We start from the raw sequence: 27,146 nt of genomic DNA, 5'->3' as shown, positions 1-27,146 counted from the left end.
CCCTTCTCGATATCCAACAGCTCTGGGGGTTTAGTACAACTTCTGCTACTATCGACAGCATAAGGATATAAGGAAAAACAGTGTTTTCGTACATTAGTGCCGCTATGGGCTGGTAAGAGCTCATCATCGGCCTGCTCGGGTCACAGCGCAGGGACGGGCACTGCGGGTGTGCCGGCACTGGGGCCGCGCCAGGCCCGGGTTCCTGCAGTGCTGCGGCTGGAGGGAACCGGGGGAGTTGCTCGTCCTTTCGCACCCCTTCCCCTCCCCTCCCCTCTCTTGCTGGCCCTTCTCGTCCCCGGTACGATTTCAGTCGGCCCGGCCCGGCCCGGCCCCGCTCCCCAGTGCGCAGGCTCGGGCTCCCGGGCCTCGGGCCGGTTGCCGTGGTTACCGCGCCGCCGCCGGGACAGCAGCGCCCGCCTGGAGCGGGGCCGGGCCGGGCCGGGAGGTGCCGCGGGGCCGGGCCGGGAGGGCGCGGGGTCCCGCCCCGGAGCGCACCGTGACGGGCGCCGTTCGCCTGCCCGGGCGGTTTGGTGTCCCCGGGCTCCCGCAGGGAGTTGAGTCCCGGGTCGGGCGGGTTTGATTGTGGATTTCTCTTGAGGGATATGGGCTTAGGACTCTTCCAGCCCGGGTCATTTCGGTGGCAACGCGGAAAACCATAAAGGTGTGCTGTCTGTGGGTAATAACTCCTTGGACCTTGGACCTTTGTTCTATAGGCAGAAAACAAGAGGTAAAAAGAACTGTGCCGGCTACCTGCCTTGGAGTATTGCATTTAGTAAACGCCAGCCAAAAGTGCTTTCTGTTTGGTGGAAGCAAGGATCGCATGCTGTTCTCAATAGGCCTTTAGGGAGTAAATACAGGAAAAGCTTTTCAGTAAGTTACCCATAATTCTTGTAGTAGAAGTGTGCAGTATGCAACTTATAGTAGATCCTGTGATTATTCTTGCAGAAAGGTTAAAAGCATGCAACTAATGCTTTAAGAAATGGAAGATGCATCAGAGAGCTTTGAAGTTGTTCCATCAGAAGGGTCAGAGCAATCACCTGCATCCTCACAAGGACAAGCAGTCGGAGAGGCTGAGGATCCAGCAGAGCAACCTCTGCTTCCAGAATCTACAGGTACTGCACAGTCAGAGGAGGACTGGGACCAGCAGTCTCCTCAAAATTCAGTACTACCAGAGAATACAGCAAATGAGACAGAGACAGTTAAAGAAGTTGTTAAAATGTTGGGCATGAATGGTTTAAAGAGATACTTTTTTCTTCAATTTGGTTATAGCTTCTTGCACCTCCACACACCCTCATTCTGTTTATACTTGCTGGGATTTGGTCCTGCAGTAACTTTTTAAATTCTCACATGAAACATACTCCAAAGTTAAGAAATGTATTCTTTATCTCAAACTGTAGTAGTCATTTCTAGATGGAATGATCCTTATTTCCAGAAATGTATACGAGTAGGTATACATATTTTGTATGTGCATTTAAATATTAGGAAAAGGTTTTTTAGGGAAAGAGTGATAAAGTACTGGAAGGGTCTGCCCGGGGAGGTGGTGGAATCACCACCCCTGGACGTGTTTAAAAAAAGACTGGATGTGGCATTTGGTGCTATGGTTTAGTTGGGATGTTAGGGCAGGGGTTGGACTTGATGATCTTGAAGGTCCTTTCCAACCTAATCATTCTGTGATTCTGTGAAATTAAATTTAGCCAATATTATAGAAATCACCTTACTATTTTACCTTTCTTAGATTCCCCTGTAACTTACCTGCCACCCTTTATCCTTGTCTTTCTCCTGCAGTCCCCCAAATGCTCCATCATTTCCTGTACCTGTTGTTCAGTGTTCTGGATGTCTTCAGTCATTTCCTCTTCCCAATACAGGACCCCATTTTCTTAGTTCTCAGAGCAGAAGGAGCATATCCTGTTCAGCACCTGAGCACACTGAATAACAATTCCTAGTATGGACTTGTTGACTACTTTCCTCTTGGCTGGGCTGCATTCATCTGCTCTCATTTGAAGTAGCTGGCTAGGAATGTCTTTATGTGGTGACACTATTACATTACATATTGCCTTTAAAATTGTATGATAATACTATTTCAGCTTTCAAATAGATTGTCTTTATAGTTGAAAAAATTATGTTCATGCTGTTTGGCAGTTTTATAATAAAATCATCCCGGAGTAAACTTGAAAGAGTTGTTTATTTGTTTTGAGAAGCTTCTCAGGAGTGAATTTTGGTTTTATTTTTAGCAAGCATGATTGAGGATAATGAAACACTTGAGACTGGGTCTGAGACTGACCACTCCGAGGATCAGGAATATTTTCTTGGAGAAGTCATTCAACCAGATTACCACATGCCTGATGTCATAACTGTCAGTGTACAAACAGGTAAATGCTGTTTTTGCATGTTTATCAATAAATTTATAATTATGGTCTAATCTAGATGTGTTACTGAAATAAACAATATTTATATTTTGGAACTTGCATTTTAACAGGTTCAGATTCATTTCAAGACGTAGTTGTAAAAATTGAAAGACCTACTTATAATAAACCTTTTCTGGGTGGATTTAGGAACGTGTCAACAGGAGTGGAATTTCATAATGCAGGATCACAAACAAAACCCAAAAAACGACCTGACAAAGGAATTCAGTTATTTTGTAAGGAAACACAGGTAAAGGCTTTGTTATGTCTTTTTAGAATGTTGTTTTTGTCAAATGGAATAGAATGCTGACAGTATTTTTGATAGGAAAGAGGCCTTAAATCTGAGATAAATGTGCAAATGAAAGTATTTAGTGGATAAATATCATTAGTCTTGGGATTCTTATTGCAAATAGCTAATTTTGCCACTTACTGTAATGGGGGAAAAAAAAAATCTCTGTGTATTTTCTTCTCATCTGATGTGCATTTTTTCCCCAGACGGTTGTGGAAAAAAATAAGCTACAACAAACAAGAAATACAACATCGACACAGATGACTAAAATTGGCCTTTATGTATCAAATATGACTGACAAACTAATAACTCCTGGAAAGTACTTTACAGCAGAGGAGTACCATAAACGTAGACTTGAAGCAGTAAGTTCTTCTCTGTTTGAAACTATCTGTTAAATAACATATTGTGAATGTTATCTGAATATTCAGTGAGTGTTCAGAGTGTTCAAAGACTGAATTTAAATGTGAACTGTAAAATGTCTTCTTCTGTCATCTTTCAGATACAGGGGAAGTGTGTGTTTGCTCTGTGGTTTTAGTGACATTTGATACCTTGCAATCTCTTAAATATTAAGAATTCTGAATTTATTGTTTTCGGTCTCACAGTGACAGTTAAGTTTCCATGTAGAGCATTAAGGATTAAGAGAGCATTAAGGTTTAAAACAGGCTTGTTCCGACAACATTCTCGTGATCTCTTTGGAAGAATCTAAGCTACATGCTTAACATATGGCCCGAAATAGGTGGGATATTGGGTTAGGATTGAGGAGATCTGCATTCAACTTTTGAGGGTTTTTTTGTCCTTTTGGTTGGGTTTTTTATCAGACTTAAGAGGTTACCTTGGGCAAACTGATCTGTTTTGGATTCTGTTCAAGCTCCCTGCTTTGGCACTAAGGTGGAAATGGGCTGTTCAAATGCAGGCAGTGGGTCTGTGGGTCTATGGGGTTTTCTGGTGCACTGAGTTGCCTCATTAAGGCAATTCAGATTACAGTTTCTGCATATTCATTGTGCAGAGGATGCCATTTAGGCGTTTCACACTTCTTTTTGGAAACCACGTATTCTGTGACTGCACATTTAACTCAAGTATACCCTAAACTGTGTTAGGTGAGGTGCTGCTTTGTAAGTGCTGTAGTTATTAATTTAATTGCTGCAAATAGACAATCTGAATCCAGCTGGATGGAGAAATAGTTGATTCCCCAAGTGTCTAAAGAGAATAATTGTATTGGTAATTATATTGACATGGTTGGCAAGATCTTTGACATTTTCTGCGTAGAAGTTTTCTTGTAAGAACTTCTTAAATCGGTCAGCTTTAGCTGACAGCAATGAGCATCTTGTAGAAGTGGAATCCAAGTAGGGAGTAATTTCCTCAGGAATATCAATATGTAAAGTAGTCTTTAGTGACACTTATTGAAATCTGTAGTATATTTATAGGTAATTTATGATGCACAGTGGAGAGATGTCAGCTTAGTGTTGATTCATGTTCATGGATTTGCACAGTGCAGTACTGGTCCATATTGAAATACTATTTGAAGATAGAATCAAGAGAAGTTTTACATTAAGATATTACCAGAGACAGTGTATTAGTATGATTTTGTGCTTGATAGCTTTCAATGCTGAACAATCCTTAGTATCTCATGGTATTGATCTGCCTAAACTACTTGTAGTGCAAGTGCTAACTCTGCCAGAAAAAGGTGAGGCTTTTGCCGTGTCCTCCCTTAACATACTGTAGACATTTCCCTAGTCCTCAATTGCCACAGCTTGAAAAGGTCAATGATTTAATTTTCTTTTTTCATTTCTGTCAAAACTGCATTAGTAATTTCACTTTCATTATTTGTTCACAAATAAAATGCAGTTGATTTTGTGTCTATGTGTTGATTTTTGTAACTAGAAATATAAAAGAAATGTGTCTACATTCCCACTCTGTAAATTGGTAGTAAGATAAGGAAAAGAACAAAAACAGTACATGGCAAAAGACATTTTAAGGGGAGATTTGAAAAAGAAAAATAGATATTTAAATGTAGTTTATAGTTTGATTTGATTATTTGAACCTATTTTATCCACTGTACTCACTGGTTAAATTCCTGCAGTTACCTAACTGAGTAATCATACTAGTGCTTAAACTAATAGTACATGACTGATTTTGTAACATTTAAATTAGTTTCACTACAAAAAAAAATCTTAGAAAATGTAGTTAGGGAGCTGGAGAAAAGAACAGTTAAAAAAAATACTATGCTAAAAAATACTATGTTGTTTTGTTTTAAATTAATAATTCTTTGGTATTGTATCAAATATAGGTAATAGTATTACAGAAATATTTCCGTCGTTGGCATGCTATAAATTTAGTACAAAATCTGAAGGAGCAAAGGAGGTTAAGGCTGGCATTGGAGGCACAAGAAGAATTACAGAAAAAAAAGGAGAAAGAAGATAAATTGAGGAGGGAGTATGAGAAAAAACTGAACCCTAAAACAAAAGAAGACTTTGAGCTACTGTACCATGACTTGGAATGTAAGTTTTCTTAAAGAGATATTCTCAAAGCAACAAAATAATACAGTTTGTTTAAAACAAACTTAGGGGGTTTATGTGTTTTTATAGATACTTCCATATTTTTTTCCATTTTACAGTGGAATTTGTTTCATTTTAACATAATTATTTTGCCTTCATGTATTAATAGAAACAGAAAGAAGGCCTTGATGCTCTGGAAGCACTGTTCAACAATAACTAAACAGCTTTACAAGCAGTGGATGTTGGTAACACAACATCCAAGGATGTTGGATGACTAAAAATTAACTCGATTGCAACCAAAACCAGTACATCTTTTTTGGAAATAACTGGCTGGTAGAATAGTGCTATTTGGCAGTTTTATTACCATTTTTTTATTTATGTCTAAAGTTAAGGTCAGCTAGAAGAACAAAAAGAGGTTTTATTAGATCAGAGTTACTTTTATCTTTCACTTTACATTTAAGATGCTGAGAACAATTCTGTGAAGAAATTAGTGTTAAGATCCATAATTCATCATTTGCTACTGACTTTTCTGTAATGAATTAAATTTTTGTACAGAATTTTACAACATATGACAGAAGTTATTTCTTTTGTCTTGGCTGTCCTCTACTGATGTTTTTTCTCCTTTCTAGTTCATTCTGTGTTTCACAAAACTCTGTTGTCAAAACTTTAAAAATTGCTTAGGACTTCTGCATTTTGAAAGTCATACATTTCTTGTTCTTGGCGTAGATGATGTCTAATACAGGCAAACATCTCTAAACTTTTCCAGAAAAATAATGTGAATAATGGAGATAATTGACATAAAACCTTACAAGAATCTAATGATGCAAATTGAACAAAAAATTTAGAGTATGTCCTTTTGGAAAAATAGAAACAGTCAAAAGCTGTATGCTTGTACCAGCATATAATGAAACAAGACAAATTTTGGTTTGCAATGTCTCTTTTAAAGCCAGAGGTTTGTACTGTGACTTGTAACAGCTCTTATGTTATCTAGGCTGTAGTGCTTTATGGTATAGCTCTTTGACAGTTTGGGTATTGTTGTCCCACAGATTACCTACTTCATTACAAAGCCACCTGCCCTACCTTAAACCATCTTTGCTCTTTCTTCAGTGGTAAACTGAGCATAAATTTGGTGGCATGTGTTATTCATAAGAGCTTAGGATCACGATTCAAGAATTCCCAAGTTATACACTGATCCTTTAATGCTGTCATACTTCGTGTGGCATTGAACAAATTGCTTTGTCTGAATTAATAAATGATTTATAAATATCACTGTTCGTGACAAATGTAAAAATTATTGCTTGTCTTGAACTTTGCAGTTGTTGGAATGATATCTTCATGATATTTGTGGTTTGTTTGGGATTGTCTACCCCCCTTCTTTTTCTTTGTAGAAAGTTTGCTTTTGACTTCCCAAGTCAAGCCCTTTTAAAGGTGTATTTCACTAAGTAATCAAAAGCCAAGGTACTCAAATAGTACTTTTTTTCCATGCCAGTTATGAGAATTTTACTATTTTCTGCAATATTTTCCAGACTAGTGTGCTATCAGATGTATGATCCTTTTCCCTTTTTTTTTTATTATTTTTTAAAATTATTATTTTTATTTTTTTTCAAGTATGAAAAGTCTTGCTTCCAGCAGAAACAACTAAGTTCAGTTTAAGTTATGGAAGAGTGCTGATCTTCATGATATTTTTAGATTTGAAACTTATGGTTATGCAAATGTCTCTTGCTTAATTTAATGACTTTGGATTCATAAATAATAAAACTTTCAGTCAAGAATGTTCAGGAATTTCACATCTAGGCAACCTGAAAAAAATACGTGCCACTTCAGAACAGAACAAATTCCAGTATTTGAAATATTTTTAAAAAATATTTTGTTAAAAATAATGATCGGCTATCAATCTCATGGTTTAGTTTTTGTTAACTGGTGTTGACTTGTTGCTTCTCTACATAGAGATTTGCAGTCATGCTCTTCATTTTGATAGAGCTTAATGATTCTAGGAAGTTGGGGTTTTTTTCCTACCTGCATGTGAAACAATTTTGCATTCTTATAGTGCCAACAGTTTATACAAGCTAAATCATTGTGACAGTAATAGAATGAGACTATTGTCCTCCAGGGATCTGTGAAGGTTATTGCTGCAATCACAACAGGGTTACTATTACAGGGTCACCCAGTACAAGCAATTCCTGGTGGTACAAAAACTTGCCTGTTGACTATATAGTGCAAATGAGATCTATCTATATATTCAGCATGTCTGATAGGTATTTATTATTTATTTGAAGAGTATGAACTATTTTACTTTAAAAACACTGGAATAAAAATTGTAGTGGGTAAAATCTCTGCCTATAGAACAAATAATCTGAGAGAAGTGTTTTAACTTGGTTGCATGTAAATGGGGAATCAAGAGGTGAGTATCCATGGTGAGTGACATCTTCTTCCTTTCTGAAAGTTTAAAATTGCTCACTGTATTTATCAGCTCCACCTTAGAAGTTGCTGCCCGCTCCAGGCAAAAAAAAAGCTTTATGTAAATTAATTCTATAATGCTATAATATAATGCTGTTGTTTGCTGAATTGGCTTTATTTAAAATATATCTTGGGGTTCTCAGAACTTGTCAGACAGCTGTCATATTACAGTTTGAAGAGCCTTAAGGAAATGAATCGAAATATTTAAAAATTGAAAACATAAGGTATTGTAGATAAGAAGCCACAGGCAGAAAATAAGCTTTCCTCCTTTCCCTCCTCCTGCCTCTAATCTTACCTGATCCAGAATGTTACAGGCTTTTTCAGTGCATCACATGTTGGATGGTTTTCTTTTACTGGCTTTTCTTTTGCATAACTGTTCTGGGATGATAACAACTCTTTGAGGTATTATTCAAGAATGTTGAAGTTTTGGATCTTATAAAATTCTCTACAAAACTCCAGAGGTATTTGAACTGCATCAGACTCTTCAGAGAAGCCAGGAATTGTTACAGGATATGCAAAGGCAGTAAACACAGTTTGATTTTACAAGCAGATTTCTCTAAAGCCGCATATCACCAGCATAAGTGTTGGGGGTGAGATTCTTATACAGTATGTACTGATCCAGGTGTTGCTGTCTTGACCATCTTGTGGCTTCTTCTGTGGCCACTTTCATCCACTTGGAGGGTTATCTTGTAGAAGAGGAAAGGGAGAGTAAAGCAATGACTGTTGAGGTAATAATGTATATTCATCTGCCTTGGATGGCAAAAGGTGATACCACTGCAGTATCCAGTGTAAGACCTGGAGTGCTAAATGTGACTGTCAGTCAAGTTTTATCTTGCTTTTGGAGGACTTCAAGCTTCTTTAGATTTTACTCATTTATGCAAGGAGAAGCAGAAATATTCTCAGCACTGAGTACCAGTGGTACCACAGTAAGATGCAGCCATTTCATCATGCATTTCCACAGGAGCTAATTTTTTTTTTCTCACATAGAGCTTCTTTTTCTCCTACTCATCTTTGAGTTTGGAGTACAAATTGGCAGTCTGGAATTGATGAACACACACATAACTCTCACAGAACATCTGTATGATTTACATTCATTTCTAGGCCATCTTGCATGTATTGAAAATAGCCAAAACCATCAATTCCCTAAAACGGAAACTGGCTTTTAGTGAGTATTGAAAGAAAAGTCAATTATATTGTTTCTTAAATATGAAAGCAGAATTTTTTCTGGAAAGCATCTTGTAAGAAATACCCCAAATATTTGTTATTGCAGTATGGATGCAGGAAGAGACTGAGCGAATTAACAGAACTCTTACTGGAGCTGAAAGAAAGGCAGCACTTTGTGCACTTCTGGAAGAAGAGACACAGCTCATTGCTTGCATTGGGATGCACAAACTAGATGCCAACGTGGAGAATCAACAAAAAGCAATACTGCACCTTCTGGGTAAGGTCAGTATTTAGGCTGATCATAAAGAATAGCAAAGTACATGAGCAGAAAATACACCTGCAAAGTACAAAAATTAACTTCTGTACTTTTTAGCAGTTAATCATGTGAATGCTAATGTTATAAATACCCAAATTATGTGGTTATTCACGTCAATACACTTCAGTAAATTTTGTTTTCTAAGCTGAGAATTTCATAGATGTCAGATCAATTGAAGGTTGAACAGTTCATCATTAAGGCACTTAACTATAAAAATATAAAAAATAAATATAATAAATTACAATAAAACAAATATCCTTCAGGAAGTAAATTTGTCATTGATTTCCCAAATGACCATAGGCCTCTGGTCATCATATGTCTGTCTTAAAGAAAGCATTTACTCTGTTTTCATCTATAAAGAAGAGTTTGAACCTGATCTTAAACTCAGTTATTAAATTACTAACTTTAGTTCCATTAGAACTTGAGACTTCATTCTGGTATAATCTTGGGGATGGTATTTAAGGTAAGTGTTCTTCAATCTTTATAAAAAAATATGAGAATTTTTTCATTCACAAAGATAATTTTAAATGGCATTAGATTCAGTGGTATGATAATGTAAAATATAAAAAGCCTTGTCCTTTTAGGTAGACGTCCAGCCATTGGAAAAAAGTAATAATTTATTTTTATTTAAAATAAAAAATAAACTATTTTACTTAATAGTTTATTTTTTATTTAAAGTATGTGACATGATTATGATAAGAAATACTGCAACAGAAATGTTTTTTAGCTATTTTTTAAATTATCATTTTAAAATTTTTACTGTTTAGTGATCAATAGTAAAAATGGCAGTTTTGTCCAAAAGAGACTATTCATTCTTTTTATTACAGATGCAGGGGAACTGTATTCTAAATGTGATTTGATAAAATGTATTACATTTCTCATCATGAAAAAATTGCTTATCTGAAATGTCGGTGGAAGTGTTACCACATTTATTGCTGTGGTATGACTGTTTTCTGTCTTACTGCTTTCAAGAATGAAAAAAACCCAGAAAACCAAATAATTAGGAATATTTTCAGAGCCTTGAATTATTTCTATGTTTAATGTTTGCTTCTAATACTTACAATCTTTTCTGTTACCTTCTAAGAAAAAGAAGCCTGGAACAGTCAAAGCAAAATATTTCTCACTTGGTCATTACTTTTCCCATAAGGACTGATTTCCAGCATCCTACCTGTACAGGTTACTTCAAGCATATATCCTGACAAGCTGTGCAGTTTTTTTACATCTAGAATCAGAAGCAAAATGTTCTTCAGCACAAGAACTCTCAGTGACAGTTGATGTTTGGAGAATCAGGAGACACATCAGAGACAACAGATATTTTGTCTTTCCAAACAGTGGACATTCTCCTGAAGCAGTTACTAATAATTTATTTATTCATATTTTAAATGTATAAATTATGTTTTTCATTAAAAAGACTGTAATCTTTTTAATTTTAAAATCTATTGAGCTTCTGAGCTAGTGCAACTTTTCATGTTTTTTTATCATGTCAGCTGTAGGATTTTGAGTGTTGTTCTAAAATGTTGACATTGATAGCTCTAACTCAGAGAAAAAGATGAACTAAGTAAAGTTTTGTAAATCTCAAAATTAGGTGGATGGTTTGCTATGACTGTTACAGTGCAATTTAAGCACTTTAAATTACAGTATGAAATTTACTGTTGAGTGCTTGATTAGAGATTATTTATTTTTTTCTTGAACTTCAAGCTGGCAATGTTGATCTCGACACTTGCCAGTTAAAGCTGGAATAACATCTTTCACATATGAAGACTGCAAGCTGCAGTAGCCAATGTGGTATGAATCTTACTTCTCCATGGAAACCTTTGTTCCCTTCTTTGCTCCTTTAAGCATGTACCTCCACAGGCATGTGTGCTCTTATGAAGGTAGATACTGGTTGTGTGTGCACTGTGTTCTATAGGGTTCTTCTTTATGCTGAACTTGTTCTTCTTCAGCATTTGTACATTAGAGAGGAAGTATTTGATTAAGCTTTTATACAGCAACCATACTTACTTAAAGAAATTTGTGTAATTATTAACTGTCACTCAGTTCATACCTTTCATGCTTTGTATTAATTCTGCAGACATCCTACTGATTTTTTTTTATTATACTTACGTTTTTCTCTCTGTCTGTGGTGGTGTGTTTCTCACCTCAGGCGCTTTTTCTGCTTTCATGCATTGGCAGCAGAGTGTAGTTGTAGTAGCCTTGCTTTCTGAAGTAATACAGATAACAGGATTATTGTAAATTCCACAGCACTGCCAGCAGACTAAAAGACAAGAGAAAGCTGGCAGAAAATCTCAAAGTTTTAGTTTTTCTCATGTCAGTCTGGAGTACAGAAAAATAGTCCTGAAATCAGAGAACTTTTGATTCTTCCTTTTTTCTATAAAAAGCTGCATTTTTTTTTTCATTTTAAAATGCTTTAATGTAATACCTAGCTATGATAAGGCAGTAAAAAAAAAGTACAAAAGTTACAGATATATTTTTGAAGAATTAATTATAATAAAACAATTGGTCTGTATTAAGGGTCATTTGCAGAATGGGATACCAAGACTGCTTGCACTTACTGGGTTTGCAAATTATCAGAAGAATCTAATGTTTCCTAGGGTCTACTCTGGCCATTGATTCTTTCTAGCATAAGCAAATGACCTTTCTCTGTTATTATAAGTGATTTCCTTGGAGAGGATCAAATGTAGGTACTAAATTAACTACGACATGGAAAACAGTGGTTTGTCCCAGTCCAACATACAGAGGATTGACAACATGATAGACCTAAGTCGGTCTGAATTTTATTGTTTGCAAAGTTTGGGGAGTTTTTTGTTTTGGGTTTTTTTTTAAGAATTTCTAATATTGTACAAAGATAGTGAAACAAAATGAAGATACAGTAGAATGCTCCCTATTTATGACAGAGAAAAAATTGCCTTGTTCTAGTTTTGCAGAAATTCAAAGATTTCACCAAGTAGTTAAGAGTTGATTGTTTTGGGGGTTTTTTTAGGTAATGTCTGGTTTTGCTATTGCATTTCTCAGTTTTGGTTCTGAAATGTGACCTCTGGTCACATATCTCCTTTAATTAGAGTTCTACCCCCACTGATAATGTAATTAAATGTCATTAATTTGATGTTAAATAATTTTAAAAATTATTTTATCTTTCTTTTTTTTACTTTATTTATTTTAAAGTGAAGAAAAGTCTGTTTTGATTGTGGTGATAACTAATCATAACTAATCATATCTCTTCTAGCTATCTAATATTCTTGATATTTTGATTACTTATCACCATATCAAGTCTATTGCATCAAAATAATGATTGTGTCAATTCTGGGGTCATGTCCAGAAAACTACTAGGCATGTGAATGCTACACAAAGTGTTGCTGTTTTTAGGTCACACTGAGACTGCAAGGTGAAGTTTGTGAGTGTTAGTGAACACTTAAGTTCCAAATATAGTGAGAGAGAATAATTAATACACAGAAAGAGATTTCAAATACCTCTCCCCATTAAGAAAAGGAAATGGAGTTAAGTAATGATAGGTAGAGACTTTTGAAAACTCTTTTTCTATTGGAATTGGATACCTGTCTCCTTATGTAACAGTGTGATTTGCAACCAAAACCAGTCTTCTGGAAAGAAGAAAATGGTTATACTTTTCAGACCATATGTGGCAGGTGACATCATGTAACTTACTGTCTATAAAAGTTAAAGATGTGCAAAGAGATAATTGAAGCATAAGGCCTATGGCATATGGTTAAGTTAGCAAGCAAGAAGCTAGGTGAAGTATCTGATAAACTGTAAACACGTACCTTGCCCTAGCTCTGACAAAGTGTATTCCTTCTATCCTTCTCTTCAACTAGTATAAATAGAACAGTTCCCTGGAGATATTTTTTACTGCAGTAAGGTCTTAAATTTGCAATCTTTACACAGTCAACAGACCTATTGATTTTTACTGATAGTTTGAAGGGATTTATGACTGCAAAGTGAAATACAGAGCAAATATATTCTAACACTACTGTCAGTAAATTCACTTAGAAGAAGTAGAGCATATCCCTATAGGAGAATATTATTTGCTTTTAATATCCTGTAAGTCGAAATTGTTATGACCTGCAGTTTTAAATAAAGTGTGCAATTGAATGCTTTGGTGGAAAAGGTGCTGTATCACTACTGGCAATAGAATTAGCCTTTTGCATTAGTCAAGCATTAACGTTAAGTCCCTATTTGCTCTGATGAAACTTGATGTAACATAATGCAATTGTTCAGCTGGTGGTCAGATTTTAATAGCTCAGAGTTCTACAAATTGTTTCTGAAGTGTGCAAAACCTAGGAGGTGGAAAGCATTTGATGGAAAAATCACTGAAATGGATACAAAAAACAGTCTCCGTGGCAAGGAACTACTTGAAATCTACCAGAGCATTAGCACAAAGGACATCCCAAAAGATGAGAGAATATCTGTGCTGTTAACACTCAAATGTACAGTGAAGGTAAGGTTTCATTTTCTATTTATGTTTATCTTGAAGTTGTACTTTCCAAAGATGCTGTGATTTAATTATGTTGACACTTAAGCAGTGCTGCTGCTGGCAGACAAGTGCCATGATGGTGGGCTGGCAGCTAGAGAACCTCATGTATTACCTGGTGTGTGAGTGTAATTTACATTCCAGATACACTCTAAATTCATATTTCACTTTATCATGTGCATATTTGTCTTCAGGTTGTGTTAGAATTTTAATCCCATGGTTTTACACTTCTTTGTATATTAATACATAATACAATTTTAGTCCAAAGTTTAGTTTACTACTTAATATCAACCTTATGAGAGCCGTGGCAGGGATATGTGTGGTGATTAGCATTTATTTTTTCTCAGTTCTTTGAAATATCTGTTTAGAACCTTTTCTATCTATTGATTTGGATTGCCAGTTTTATGGGTAGCAAATATGGATTTTTTTCTTCTCTTTGCCCCTGACTCCCCACCCCCACTGTTGCTGCTAGTGTTTCCAATGAATTAGAAGCTGGTTGCATTTTTTTTTTTTAGTCTTTCATATTGGTTTTATTTATTTATTCATGTACAAAAAGAATGAGTTTCAAGGTCCTTTCAGGATGATACTGTTGACATCAGCCTAGAATAGAATGCTGTTTCCTGGTTTTAATTAAAACAAACAAGCATCTTGCTGTTTGTTTGAGTAGTGCCAGTATTTGTTTGAAGTCACTATGGCATTGAGAGCATTTCTGGTTTATGAACTCTGGCCCATCTTAATACAAGTCGATATTGCTGTAGTGAACAAGTGAATTTCTGTAAAATAGCACTCTCTTTTACCTGAGAAATCACTGAACTCTTATGTGTCTCTGGAGAATCCTCTGCTCAGCATTTCAAATACTGAAGTGACTAATTTGCAGGCATATTGTCAAAGTCCCCCATGCCTTTTGTGTGGTCGATTTTTTCGGTTTTCATGTGGCATTTTTTTTAAACCCATCCATATTACACCTCCAATCTCATAGCCAAAGGAAGCTTCTGAGGGAAGTATTTCTTTGGGCTTTTGAAGACTTAAAATTTTGCACTTGTTGAGTACCTCTGCTAAGCATCTTTTAGTGCTTCCAGGCTTACAGTTCCTCACAGCTTTGGTGTATATATATACAGGCTCCTTAAAACAGAATCTGTAAGCATTCTGACTTTTGTAGTTCTAGTTTCATTGGAGATTTTTTCCCTGAGTTACTAACAAGTTCTTCTGTGAACATGTTCTTACATGAACATGAATGGTAATGAATGGTAATGGGCATAGAATCCATAGTTCACTTTCATGTCTCACTGAATGATTTTGTTTGTTTGCTTCTGTATTGTTACACAGTTTAGTTTCCTTTTTCTCCTTTTTTTTTTTTTTTTCCCCCAGGAACATGAATGTAAATTAACAGAGGAAATAGTGGCATTAATTGACAGGGAAGTTGATCTTATGTCAAGAGAGGTGAAAGAATGCAACTTGGAAGGACTGAGGAAAAGAATTTGTACATTATTTCTTCAATATATCAAAATTCCAGAGTTTAACCCCAGAGTTGCTGGGTTACTTAAGGTATTATTCTTATTTTGCAGCCTGACATAGTGGCCATTGAATTAAAGAGAAGAGGGATGGAAAACATTGAAAGCTTTATTTTACATGTTGCTGTAGAATTGGTGGAGGACTTCCTCAGGAAGTAAAATGTAGCAAGTACATAGGCTTCCCACAAATTTATGTAGTCCTTAGGAAGGACTGTGTATTAGGAAGCGTGGGGCATAGAGGTGATTTATAAGCACCTGACAAGTGGCTGGCAGCACTGAGAGCGCCCAAGATTCGTGTCTGAAATAAAATATCTGAAAGTTTTAAATGGTAGATCTTATGAGATGGCATCAGTAAAATATAATAGTAAAGTGGTTCCAATATACTGAGAGAGGAGGCTGTGTTTTCTCTCCTGGTCAAGAGGCAGCGTACCACACATCCAGAAAACGGCATTGCTCATGTCAATGTCTAGTGAGCTTGCACCTAATCAAAACCTGATCCAGCCTTCTGTTGTAAAATCAGTTGCTACTGTGTGTAAAGCAGATGTAGTTAGTTTGTGTGTTTTTCTTTTCTGACTACAGATTACAAATAAAAATATGATTCACTATCATATGTTGCTGCTCTAAGTAGCAAGGTTTGTTTGGCATCTGTCAGAAGAGCATTCCTCATACAGTGGTCAGTGTTATTTCAGGAGTAGAGAATCTGTCAGATTTAGATGCAGATATTAGATTTAGAACCAACTAACAGTTAATTTTGCACTTGGTTTATTAGCAGAGACTGAAGATTATCAGACTACTCAAAGTATCCAGTTACAGACTTGGTCCCTCTGCACAGTCTTTACATTACATTTACATTTACATTCTTACCAGAACTCATGAAAGAATATGGAGATGAGGACGTCACTGTCAAGTTTAGTCTATTTTTTTCCTGCATTGTTTCTGGACGTGTGGGTCTGATGATTTTGAATTCTTATGCCAAAATATTAATATGCCCATAATCTAGGGTTTTATCTTGGCCATAAAGGCCAGATTCTACATGAAAAATCAAACGCAGAGAATTTGGTTTCTATTTTCTCTGTGTTGTCATCTTTCCAGAATAACTGACAATCTGCATATATAAAAGCACCAGGAAGAGCACTGGAACATAATGTTTAGGATCTTCATATAGCTTAAAAATGAATTGATTGATTTATATAACTGATTTTAGCAAATACAGTGAGTCTTGGTATCCTATCAAAGAAAAATCACAACACTTTATTGGGTATTTTAAAATAAATACTTCCAGCTTTTACATATTAAAATACTTGCATGAAGATACAGAAGACGTATCCTGACAGAGTGACATAGAAGTAACACAAAGATACCCTGTAGTAAATTAACATGGTTTTTGTTTTGTTCTTTTTTTTCATTTTTAGGTTCCACAAGATCCCTCGAAGCTTTATAAAAATGTTTACTTCTGTCATAGCTGTGAAAAGTACTTAGCACCTCATGAGTTTCTCATTCCTGCAAATTCCCGCACCATTGGCAGATGTCGCTCGTGTTACCAGCTTGATAATGAAGCTCGGAAACGAGAAGCATATTTGAAGTACAGGCTTATACTAGAAAATCTCAGAAAGTCTGAAGTTGATTATCAGGATGATAGTAAAATTGTTTTCTTAGTTCAGGTACTGTTGGAAAGAGCATTGTTACTCATAGTAAGCAGTGGCTTTGACTGTATGTCCTTTATTTTGTGTATGTTGTTGACAGGTTGAGAAATGGGCTAAAAGCTACAGCTTCTTCCCGTGATATGTGATGTTCCACACCATAAAGAAGCAGCCCTTAAGCTCTTGAGGCATAGGTGTACTTTTAAAAGTGGTTTGCAAGCTATACACTAAATAAGTCTAGCTGATAGGTCAAACAATCAGATGTTCCAACAACTATGCAAAAAGTAAATGTGCATGTTAAGATGCTCTTTAACCAAGTGATTGTATGGCATGTGCATAGAAATATTTTTTTTACCCAAAACTTTATTTACATTTTTACATGGGTGCAAGACTTGTAGAATGAAACATGCTTCTTCCTTTTTAACCCTGCTTTTTATTTCAGCTTCCAGATCTGCAGTACCTGATTGAGAACATATGGAACTGCCAGTCAGCTCTCAGTGCCTGCAGTGACCTGTATGATTTGGTTATGGTCAGGTGGGATAAGCAGCATGAGTGGTCTCCATGGAACACTATTCTCCTCACTAAAGAGGAGGCAGATGCACATCTGAAAATCTGTAACCTTCAGAAGGTAAATTTCAATGGGCTTTAATTTTTACATTATTTGTGTTATTTTTAATAGAATCCCGTGACTAATTATGTTGCGCCAAATTTAGTTGTTACACTTGTCCATATTTAAATTGGCTCATTGTGATTATTTAAATGATTGCATCTGTACTATTAAACAAAATGGACACTAATCCAGAAGGCATCTGGCATGAACAGCTCATTCCATGTACCTGATCTCTGTCTTGCCTTATTCTCTCTCCTGTAATGCAAGAAGCTGAGTGGCCTCATCCATGCTGCCTGCTGAGAACAGTGCCATGCGTGTGCTCTTCTTCAGATCAGATCAGATCAGATCAGATCAGACAAGAGCTAGCCTGGATGAAAAGCACACTGAAGACTAACCATAAATACTTGACGGTTGTGTGCCCATGCTCTTGCACATGCTCCAGACTCATTAGTTTCTTGTCTTTTAAATTTCATCAAATAGAAGAATGGTTCCTTGTCTATGACTTATCTATTTGGCATAAAATTTGTCACTACTTTCCTACGTAAATGTCAGCTAAGTATCCCTTACAATGTAACCTTATAGTTTGCATTTAAGCAAAAAAAACGTAATTTCTCTTCTGAGTTAAAACCACTTAGGACTGTGTTAAACTCTTCATCAAAACTGGTTTTTTACACCAATCCCCCCCAGTTCCATATCTAAACATGGCAGTCTATGAAATATCTCTCCACTGAACATCATATATTAATTGTTGGGGCAAATTTAGTCGTACATTTGTCCATGTTTAAATTGGCTCATTGTGGATATTTAAATGATTGCATCTGTACTATTAAAAAAATGGACAAGAGTATTTAGTTTTGCAAGGCACAGGAGATGGAAAGAGTATTTAGTTTTGTGAGGCACAGGAGAATCCTGTTAGCTGTGTTTGTCCTGCACTTAATAATGGTTTATTAAGCCTTTCAGCTCCAGGTTATTGATTTATGCAAGTAGTGATCTGCAGTCATTGTTGCCTAGTGTTCTTCTGTTCAGAGTGTCCTTAATTCCATTTTAAACACAATATATGTGCATCAGAAATGGAGCTTCAGCTCTTATATATTGCTCTTCTTTTTGGAAGTCTTAAGAGCAAACTAAAGAGACAGAACAAATTAATTACTCTCTTTAAAGTATTGCTTTATGGATTAAATATATCAGGGAATTCTAATGGCAAAAGGAATTCCGTAATCCATTGTATTTTTTGTGTGAGTACCCAGCTTGTGTCTTCAAGCAGACACATTTATGTGAGCTTTAGCTTTAGCAGGTAAAATGGGTTTCAAGCTGGAAATCCCTTTATTGACTCCTTTCACTCACTGCAAGTCAAGAGTGCTATTGAGACAATCTGAACCTAGTCATGCTCCTCAGCATCCATAAATTTCTGTTACCAGCATTACAACAGGCAAAGATCCTGATTGCGCTCTTCTCTGCTTTGATGGCGTGAGTCGGGATGTCATAGCCAAAAATGTCTTTTAATTGATTAGCTTCAGTGGACGGGGGAGTTAGGTCAGAACAGGTAAGCTACACAAACCTACATAAAAGCCGTGAGATCTTTTCTTTAGCTCTTGCAACAAATATAGAAGTGAATCAGTTGTAGTGAGGACTCAACATTTCTTCTTCAAACAAAAATGAGTGTGAAAAAAGGAAAATGAGGCAAAGATAGAATACTGCAAGTTGAATCATTGTTTTTCATTTACTGAAACAAAAAAGGCCTCTTAAGCCATTTATTTAATAGCAATTATTCATAGTGATTTTATTTAATAGCAGTTATTCAAAGTGATGACTACAGCAATAGCCAAAGGTTTTTTCAATTAAATATTCTGGTTATTTATTCCATCATCCAAACTACTACTAATAACTAGGAATTTGGGAAGATGTCACCACTGCATGCAAGTGCTGACTGAAATGCTGCAAAAAATTTACTGCCATGATTAGTTTAAAATAATGACTCTGATTCTTATCAATAGGATGTAGGAATGCCCCTACAGTCTTCACCTTGCAAATGCTGTTATCTAAGCACTGCGTTATTTAATTTTCAAATATAAGTACAAATGTTCTCACCTGAAATAAAGAAATAAATAAATTTTACCTTGAATAGATAAAACCAGTTACTCTGGTTTTAAAACATGACTAATATTTCACAAGGAGAAATTTTCACTACTGGGCCATAAGACATTACTATAGAACTACAAAATATTTTATTAAATATATATACAAATAAGTGATCTTAGTTTATTAAAGGGTCACTATCTACAATGTCTAAAGTATGTCCTAATGTTTATAATGTCTAAAATATGAAACAACACATGTATTTTTAGTTATTTTAATTGTATTTATTGGATTTTAATTTGTTTTAATTTTCAGACTTACGAAGGTGCATTTATTTACAGAATAGAACAAAAGCATATCCGGGCAAAAAACTACTTTTCTCAGATTCCTGTGATGTCATCAGTTTTGCATAGAAGTAACCATCAGCCTAATGCAAATTCCTACAAAAAACATAGTTCTTTAAAGTTAAAGAAGTGAACTAAATTCCTAGGTTTTAAAGAAGTATACTTTTTCATCAATATCCTAATTGTACTACACAGATCAAAATAAACTTCTAAGGATAAAATAACTTGATCTCAATCAGTTGATTTAACTGCATTTCAAGTTTTGTAACCTCATTTTTAAAAAATAAAATGTTGATAAAGAACTTTGTAAATTCTCAGTTTTTAGAGCAATGATTATTTTTCCTGTGTATTCCTGCATTGCTTGGAACATTCGGTATGTAGTGTAATATTCCTGTTGGGCAAATTCTGTTAATTTTTTGTCACTCTTTAATTAGAAAATTAATACTGTAGCACTGTATTAAATTTACATTTCTTGTCTTAAGCATATAAGACAGAAACCCCCTGGATTCTTACAGAACAACAGAATAGATACAGTTTTCCAGATAGAGCTGCTTTGCCCTGCAAACATTTGTGCAAAAGAACAACTTTACATTTTGTAGCTCATCTAGATGGTCACAGTTGGAGTGCCAGCATGTAATTATTGTATCTGAGATGTTGAAATTACTATAATTATTATAATTTGAGTATTATAAATATCATCATTTGAAATACACATTTCAGGCTGTTTGAAATATGTTTATTTTTGAAGAGTGTATTATTTCAAGAAGTAAATTCTCCCCATAACTAAAAAAGCTTGTTTGATCATAGTTACAGAGAAAAACATGATATGATGTAAATTCAGAAATCCAACAGAAAGTTGCAGGGTTCTTCTTGAAACCTCTATTATAGATGTAGTTTTGACCCAGCCTTTTGCTCTGACAGATGAAACTACCTAGGAAAAAGCAGTAGCATTTACAAAGAGACATAAACACATATTTGGCAGCAAACAGCTGAAAACTGAAGTGACTCCCTCAACAGAACATGAACTGCAGAACGAGTACCTGGCTGACCAGTGCATTTTAACATCACTGGAACCTTTCCATTGATTTCACCATTAAATTCAGAGTTTTAGTTTAATTTTAGTTAAATTCTGGATTTTAGTTCAGTACTGAACTAATTGTAGAATTGCAGCTCATGAGCATTCCAGCTGACTTATGTGCTTTCTGACATCTGAGCCTTAAGATAGGAATGGCTGCTATGTCTGAATTTCCCCCAGGGTGATAAAAGGAGTTTTGAAGTAAATTATGGGTTGAATGGCAATGAGTCACATAGATAGGTACCTGCCTCTTTATAAATTTGTTTCCTTTCTTCTTGAACATATTTTTAAAAAGGTAATTTGCAACTCCAGAAGGACAATTTAAATAAAAAGTAAGCAAATAGTTCAAACAAATGTGAAAAGCCGGAAGTCCATTGATTTCAATGTGAGGTGATATTGGATGTTTCTGGAATCTTAGAATCACTTAGGTTGTGAGGACCTTTAAGATCGAGTCCAACTATTAACCTGACACTGCCAAGTCCACCATTTAACTGTGTCTCTAAGATCCACATCTATGTGGCTTTTAAATGTCTCCAGGTGTGGTGACTCCACCACTCCCCTGCGCAGTCTCTTCCCATGTTTGACTACTCTTTCAAGTAAATTTTTTTTCCTATTATCCAACATAAATCTCTTTTGGTGCAACTTGAGGCCATCTTCTCTTGTCTCTCTAGTCTGTTCACTAGCTTCATTGCCCTTCTCTGGACATGCTCCAGCACCTCAATCTCTTTCTTGAATGAGAGGCCCAAAACTGTATTTGAGGTGCAGCTTCATCATGAACAGCATTTGAGGTGTGACCTCACCAGTGCTGAGTACAGAGGGGACAATCCCTGCTTTAGTCCTGCTGGCCACACTATTTCAGGCCAGGATGCCATCAACCTTCTTGGCTACCTGGGCACAAGCTGGCTGATACTCAGTCATTGACCAGCACGCCCCAGGTCCTTTTCCACTGGGCAGTTTTCCAGCCACCCTGCTCCCTGCCAGTGGAGCTGCCTGGAGCTGTTGTGACAAAAGGGCAGGACTCAGCACTTTTCTTTATTGAACCTCATACCATTGCCCTTGGCCTATCAATCCAGCCTGTCCAGATCCCTCTGCAGAGCCTTCCTACCCTCCGTCAGATCAACACTCCTGCCCAGCTTGCTGTCTGCAAACTGACTGAGGTACCCTGGATCCCCTCATCCAGATCATTGGTAAAGACATTGGTCTGGCAGTGGACGTTGGACTGGCTCCAGTGCTGAGCCCTGGGGAGCACCGCTGGTGTCTGTGTGCCAGCTGGATGGAAGCTCCATTCACCACCATCATTAGCTTTTCCTGGCAGTGTCATTTAGTCACACTGAAAACTTCTGTGTAAATAGTTCAAAATTTGTGCTGGAAGTATAGTGACTTGGATGCTGACAAATATTTGGAACATGCTTTTTCACAAAGTAAGTGTCTTCTAACTAATGTTGTCCTTCAAATCAGTGTCCAAAAATGGCATTTGAAAGCACAAAAATGGAAAATTTTAGAAAACATGTTGTATGGAAAGTGAGCTGTTGCAAGATAGAAAAAGTATTTTTAATACTTTGGATAGCCGAGTTATTTGTTAGGGCAAAGCCAAGTAAAACCAATATAGTTAAAATAGTATATATATATATTTAAAAATGTATCATAATTGAAATTAGCATAAAATTCTTCATGTTAGTGGTCTTTGGTTCCTAATTTTAATTATTATAAATTTTTTGTTGATATCGTTACTGAATTTAAAACCAATTACTTTTTAACCATTTTTTGCTCATAGCATTTATAATTGCATTCCATTTAGATAAAAAATTAATTTAAAATGTTCTCGAATAGTTATTGTATTGTTTCACCTGTTTAGGTAGCTTGTATATGATATAAAAAATTGTAATGGACAACTATGAAGAATAAAAATGTTCTCTGTATCAGACAGTGGAGAATACTGGGAAAGCGGACTGAAAATATCAGTCAGAGTAAAGATACTGCATTTCTAGGAGAAGTCATTGCATTTTATCAGGAAAAGAAAATTGTTCAGCTAAAAGGTCAGTTTCTAATAGAACCGAGTAAATTCCTTAAAAGCATAGCTGATCATCTCTGCTTGTATTTCAGAGAGTTACTCAAAAGATGGTTTTAGAATCTGTTGGTAAAAAAGGCCTTTTGGGGCATAGATCCTTCCAGGATAATCAGAAAAAATGACTGCAAAGTGGCAGTACCTCTTCAAATAATAGAATGTGAGGTGAAATTCTAACATTCACTTCTTTGTAAGTGGCTGAAGTGATAAGCTTATCACATCTCTTAAATTGTAGCTTAGAGCTTGAGATCATGAGGAATCCATATTCCTGAAACATTCCTGAAGGGGTGATGAGAGATGCTGGGATTGACTCAGTTCTTTCCCAAAGACTCTCACTCCCAAACAAAGGGGATCAGCTCATATGGCGTGTATGGTTCTTTCTCTACTAGCAGAGACACAAGGCCAATAACAAACTTCTCTTATCTCACAGGACTCTTCTGAGCAGGAGTTTTGGAGCATGAATCAAAATTTGCCTTCTCCCCACCTCCAAGACCTCTGCCAATTCATTTCCAGAGGGAAAGGGTCTAGCTTTCATCCCATATGCACAAGTGATTAGTATGGTAATTGGCAAGGAAACACATGTGTTTTGCCTCCCCACTCTCAAGAGGAAAATCCATGCTTTTTTCAGGATGTAAATTTCCCTATTCATATCTCAAAGGAAGAAGAACTCAGAATAATTGTTTTCTCTACCTCCTTACCCCAAAAAGATGTCCCAATGAGCAAAGTATTATGTTTCTTCTTAGATAATAAAATGTTTGTAAACAGTGATAAACCAGGATTTTAAATTAAATACATGAGGGTAGCAAAGTAGTTGCTGACTCTTATTTGGCATATGGAAAATACTTTTTCAATAGGAAATTATACTAGTAATAACTGAGATAAAAACCAAAATCATCCATGTCTTGAGTTCTTTAAATTATTATTTATTTTTAAAGAGCCTAAATTTAAATATGTCTATTAGCTAAGCTGGGAGAAGTTCTTTAATATGCTGCTGTAGTACCATGTTACTATATTACAAACTTGTTGCCTAAGGACGAAATTGGTATGCCAAATGGATGGGAGTTATTTTTGTCATCCATATGTAGATAGTTCTCCTAGCTTATCTTGTACTGTCAATTGTCCTTATTACAACAGTCATCCCTGGCATGTCTTGCAGGCCTAAATTCACACTTCTTTTTGAATCCAAATTTTTTGCATCAGGAATGTAGAATTCTGAAGCTGAGAATTTCGATGAGGATTTGTTTGTTTGCTTGTTTGTTTGTTTGTTTAAAAGCAGTTCATTAGCAAAAGACATTAGGGTTCTTGGTACCTACTACATAGGTAGACTTGATCTTTTCTCTCCAATTATTTTTTTATGACTCCCATCTTTCAACTTCAGCAGGATAAGAAATACAGATGATACATGGTAGACATACAATTGTAAAAGAAAGCATGTAAAAATCCACAGAAATGGATTGAAGAAGATTGTAAGTACAGAGTATTTAATATTATAGCTGTTCTTAATAAAATTATTGTTGTTAAACAGGGATGCATGGTAATGGAAATATTTTGTTCTTCATTGCCATTTTATAATGATTTTACAGAAGTTTGATTTTCAGTATTTTGAATCTATGTTGCATTTAAAAATATCTTCATAAATAAAGTGGTTCTGAGCCTGTATTAAAGATCATATATGAATTTTCAAGGAATAAGCCCTGTGGAAATGCAACAGTAAACTGTGTGTACTTTTGTGTATACTGACACATATTAATAAAATTCTGGATTTAGGTTCCTGCTTGCAGATAAAAAAACCACTTTGATCTTGTCTAATATTAATTAAATGAAAGAAAATAATAAAATCTCTTTGAAATAGATTATTTTTTTCTTATCACTTGGCAAAAAACCACTATTTTTAGGAGTGAAGGAAAAAAGAAGAAAATATATGCAGATATGAGCTAAATTTACTTAGTGAAGCAAATTAAAATCCCACTCAATAGGTTCTTCTCGTTCCTCTTTTTTCAAAGCTTTCTTCATTTCAGTTGTTCCCAAACTGTGGTTTCTGGAGAAATATTAAACAGCAAAAGTCAGTTTGTTTTCAGTTAAAAGTTTGTTCTTAAGTGATATGGTAATCTGAGAGAAAAACAATCTGGTTGTGTTTCAGGAAGTTTTAAGGGTGTTTCTGTAAGGCAGAGTACAGAGTATACCCACCAACTGTGCATCTCGCTGGTGTGTGTTGGAAGCACAGAGCCGAGAAGAGAAGGCAAAGGTCAGTGTGTGTGACGGGGCTGACGGTGACTGGAGCACGTCCAGCGCCTGGGCGGGGTCCTGTGGTTTGTCTTGCCAGACCATGGGAAGGAACAGGAAGTGAGAGTAGAAACCACGTGGCTGGGTTCTGCTTGTTGCCCAGAAATGTCCTGTACAAACCAATGCACCTCCTACCTGGAAATATTTCATACAATGCAACTACACAGAAAGGAAGGTTTCACCACAGTCCCACTGACAGCACTTTGCATAATAGTGGTTAATAAGGTATAAAATGTAACTCAACTTTTTACCTCAATGGGGGAGGAGAATTTGACACAGAATTTTAAGGGACAGATTGACAGGCTTGTCTTTCTAGGCCCCCCACAAAAAGGATGCCTTTTGGTAAGTCTTGGGTCGTCAGTTATGCTGAATATTGACCCAGGAAATTAAAGCTGTGATTGCAGTCATATTGTTAATGCTATATATTCTCAAGTAACTGCATTTGTCATCGGCAATCCCAAAGAAATATATAGGCTGCATTCAATAAACCACTGATTTATGAACCCAGCTGGGTATTCTGAATGTGACCGGAGCTGCAGACTATTTGTGCGTCTGACCCAGGGCCTAGGGTGATGTTTTTGCAACTGATTAGTGTATCAAATATTGTCCTTCTGCAAAACTGAGTTTTGTTGGAGATTCTACAATTCCTTTATTATGTCTAGGTGCTTCTGTTTCTTCCTCTGTCTTTGACGTCTGGTTTGCTGTCTTACCTGTACACCCTTAAATAGACAAAAAAACACTGGCTTGTTAAAGGGAACAGATAGGATTTCTAATATACCTCTGAGGAGAAGAGGAAAAAGTACAGTTAAAAAGTTAAATTCTGTGTTATGTAAAGGTAACATGGAGAAGAAAAGGAACATTGTTTCATTGCTACCCTTAAAATTATTTTGTTTCTGAGAAATCTGATTTCAGATTGAGTTGACAAACAAATTGCCTTATATTAGGGAACCAGACTATAAGAATATACTGTGATTCAAGGCAAATGGATTTAACTGATCTGGCTACGTGTGCTCAGATTTAGATGTGCATGTCTTCTGACCTCTATTTGTGTCTTCTTGTACAATTTTCATTGTGCTTCCTTGTTTTTCCCTTATCACAACTCATTTTAACAGAACTCAGAACTTCTGTGTTGTATGCTCTCTAACATCCTGCTCTGACGGTGAGGAGGCAATTGTGCCCAGAGCCAAACACGTGCCGAGGCTGCTGGTGCCGAATGCAGTCACAAGGCGCAGAAACCGCTCAGTGTTTGGCAGGCACAGAGAAGTGCGCCAGAGCAATTTGCTTCCGGGCATGAAGGAATTTTCTGAGACTATTTTGATCTTACATGAGACTTGTGAAATACTGAAGTCATGTCACATTCTGAAGTGATTTTAATTTGCCCCCGACTTTCGATATTTTTGATTTCTGGGATAGCATTGCTCCACGCAAAAGACAGTTTAACAATTCTGTGTTTCAGAGGCTCTGAACGTGCCATTTTCTCTCTCTCTTCCTTCTTCCTGAAATCTGCAGTTTGTTGCAGATTTCAAACCTGTCAACACCCAAATGTGTGACGCTAAATCTCAATACATGTGAAAAAACTAAGCTGAGGGACATGATAATGTGTAGCAAGGGAAGAAGATAGAAGTTCTGCAGAATATATTTTGTGCAGAACAGAAAACTTCTCTGTAAACTCCATTTTGAAGTTATATAACTGTTATCAGCCTGCACAGGGCAGGAGTTTGGACGGACTTCATGACTCTCCCTTGCACTTGAAGGTTACAGGAAACTGACAATGCTTTCACTGCAGAAATTTTTACAAGCTGCTTAAATCGCAAACCTGAAAGTATTCAAAACAGGAGAAACTCCCGAGTTCAAGTGAAGGAAGTTCATGTTTTGAGATGTCCCCCTGCTGTTGGAGAGCAGCGTCACCCGCAGCCTGGCTGAATCCGGCCGCCAG

The 27,146-nt window shown here is 36.3% G+C and overlaps 1 protein-coding gene and 1 long non-coding RNA gene across 9 annotated transcripts; one reads left to right on the top strand and one right to left on the bottom strand.

Moving 5' to 3' along the window:
* On the top strand, window positions 1-23,652 carry IQUB (IQ motif and ubiquitin domain containing). 8 transcript variants are annotated; one of them, XM_083859027.1, is made up of 12 exons: window positions 1-112; window positions 946-1,112; window positions 2,232-2,369; window positions 2,477-2,652; window positions 2,898-3,053; window positions 4,979-5,189; window positions 8,914-9,089; window positions 13,403-13,573; window positions 14,975-15,151; window positions 16,530-16,778; window positions 17,200-17,385; window positions 19,759-19,928. In XM_083859027.1, the coding sequence occupies exons 2-12, from the start codon at window positions 980-982 to the stop codon at window positions 19,918-19,920; spliced, it is 1,935 nt and encodes a 644-aa protein (XP_083715153.1). In that variant the 5' UTR covers window positions 1-112; window positions 946-979; the 3' UTR covers window positions 19,921-19,928. The 8 variants fall into 8 exon arrangements, with proteins under 8 accessions (XP_083715153.1, XP_083715152.1, XP_083715151.1 ...); XM_083859026.1 differs by lacking the exon at window positions 1-112 and adding an exon at window positions 424-445; XM_083859025.1 differs by lacking the exon at window positions 1-112 and adding an exon at window positions 561-661.
* LOC310908218 lies at window positions 20,635-27,146 on the bottom strand. Its single transcript, XR_014589814.1, has 3 exons — window positions 27,027-27,146; window positions 25,115-25,242; window positions 20,635-20,718 (listed from the first exon to the last, which is right to left on the bottom strand). It is a non-coding gene; the product is annotated as an uncharacterized lncRNA (long non-coding RNA).

The sequence above is a fragment of the Zosterops lateralis genome, assembly GCF_965231275.1.
Source record: "Zosterops lateralis genome assembly, chromosome: 4".
Lineage (NCBI taxonomy): Eukaryota > Metazoa > Chordata > Aves > Passeriformes > Zosteropidae > Zosterops > Zosterops lateralis.
Note: the sequence above shows the minus strand (reverse complement) of the source record. Positions and strands in the feature narration are given on the sequence as shown.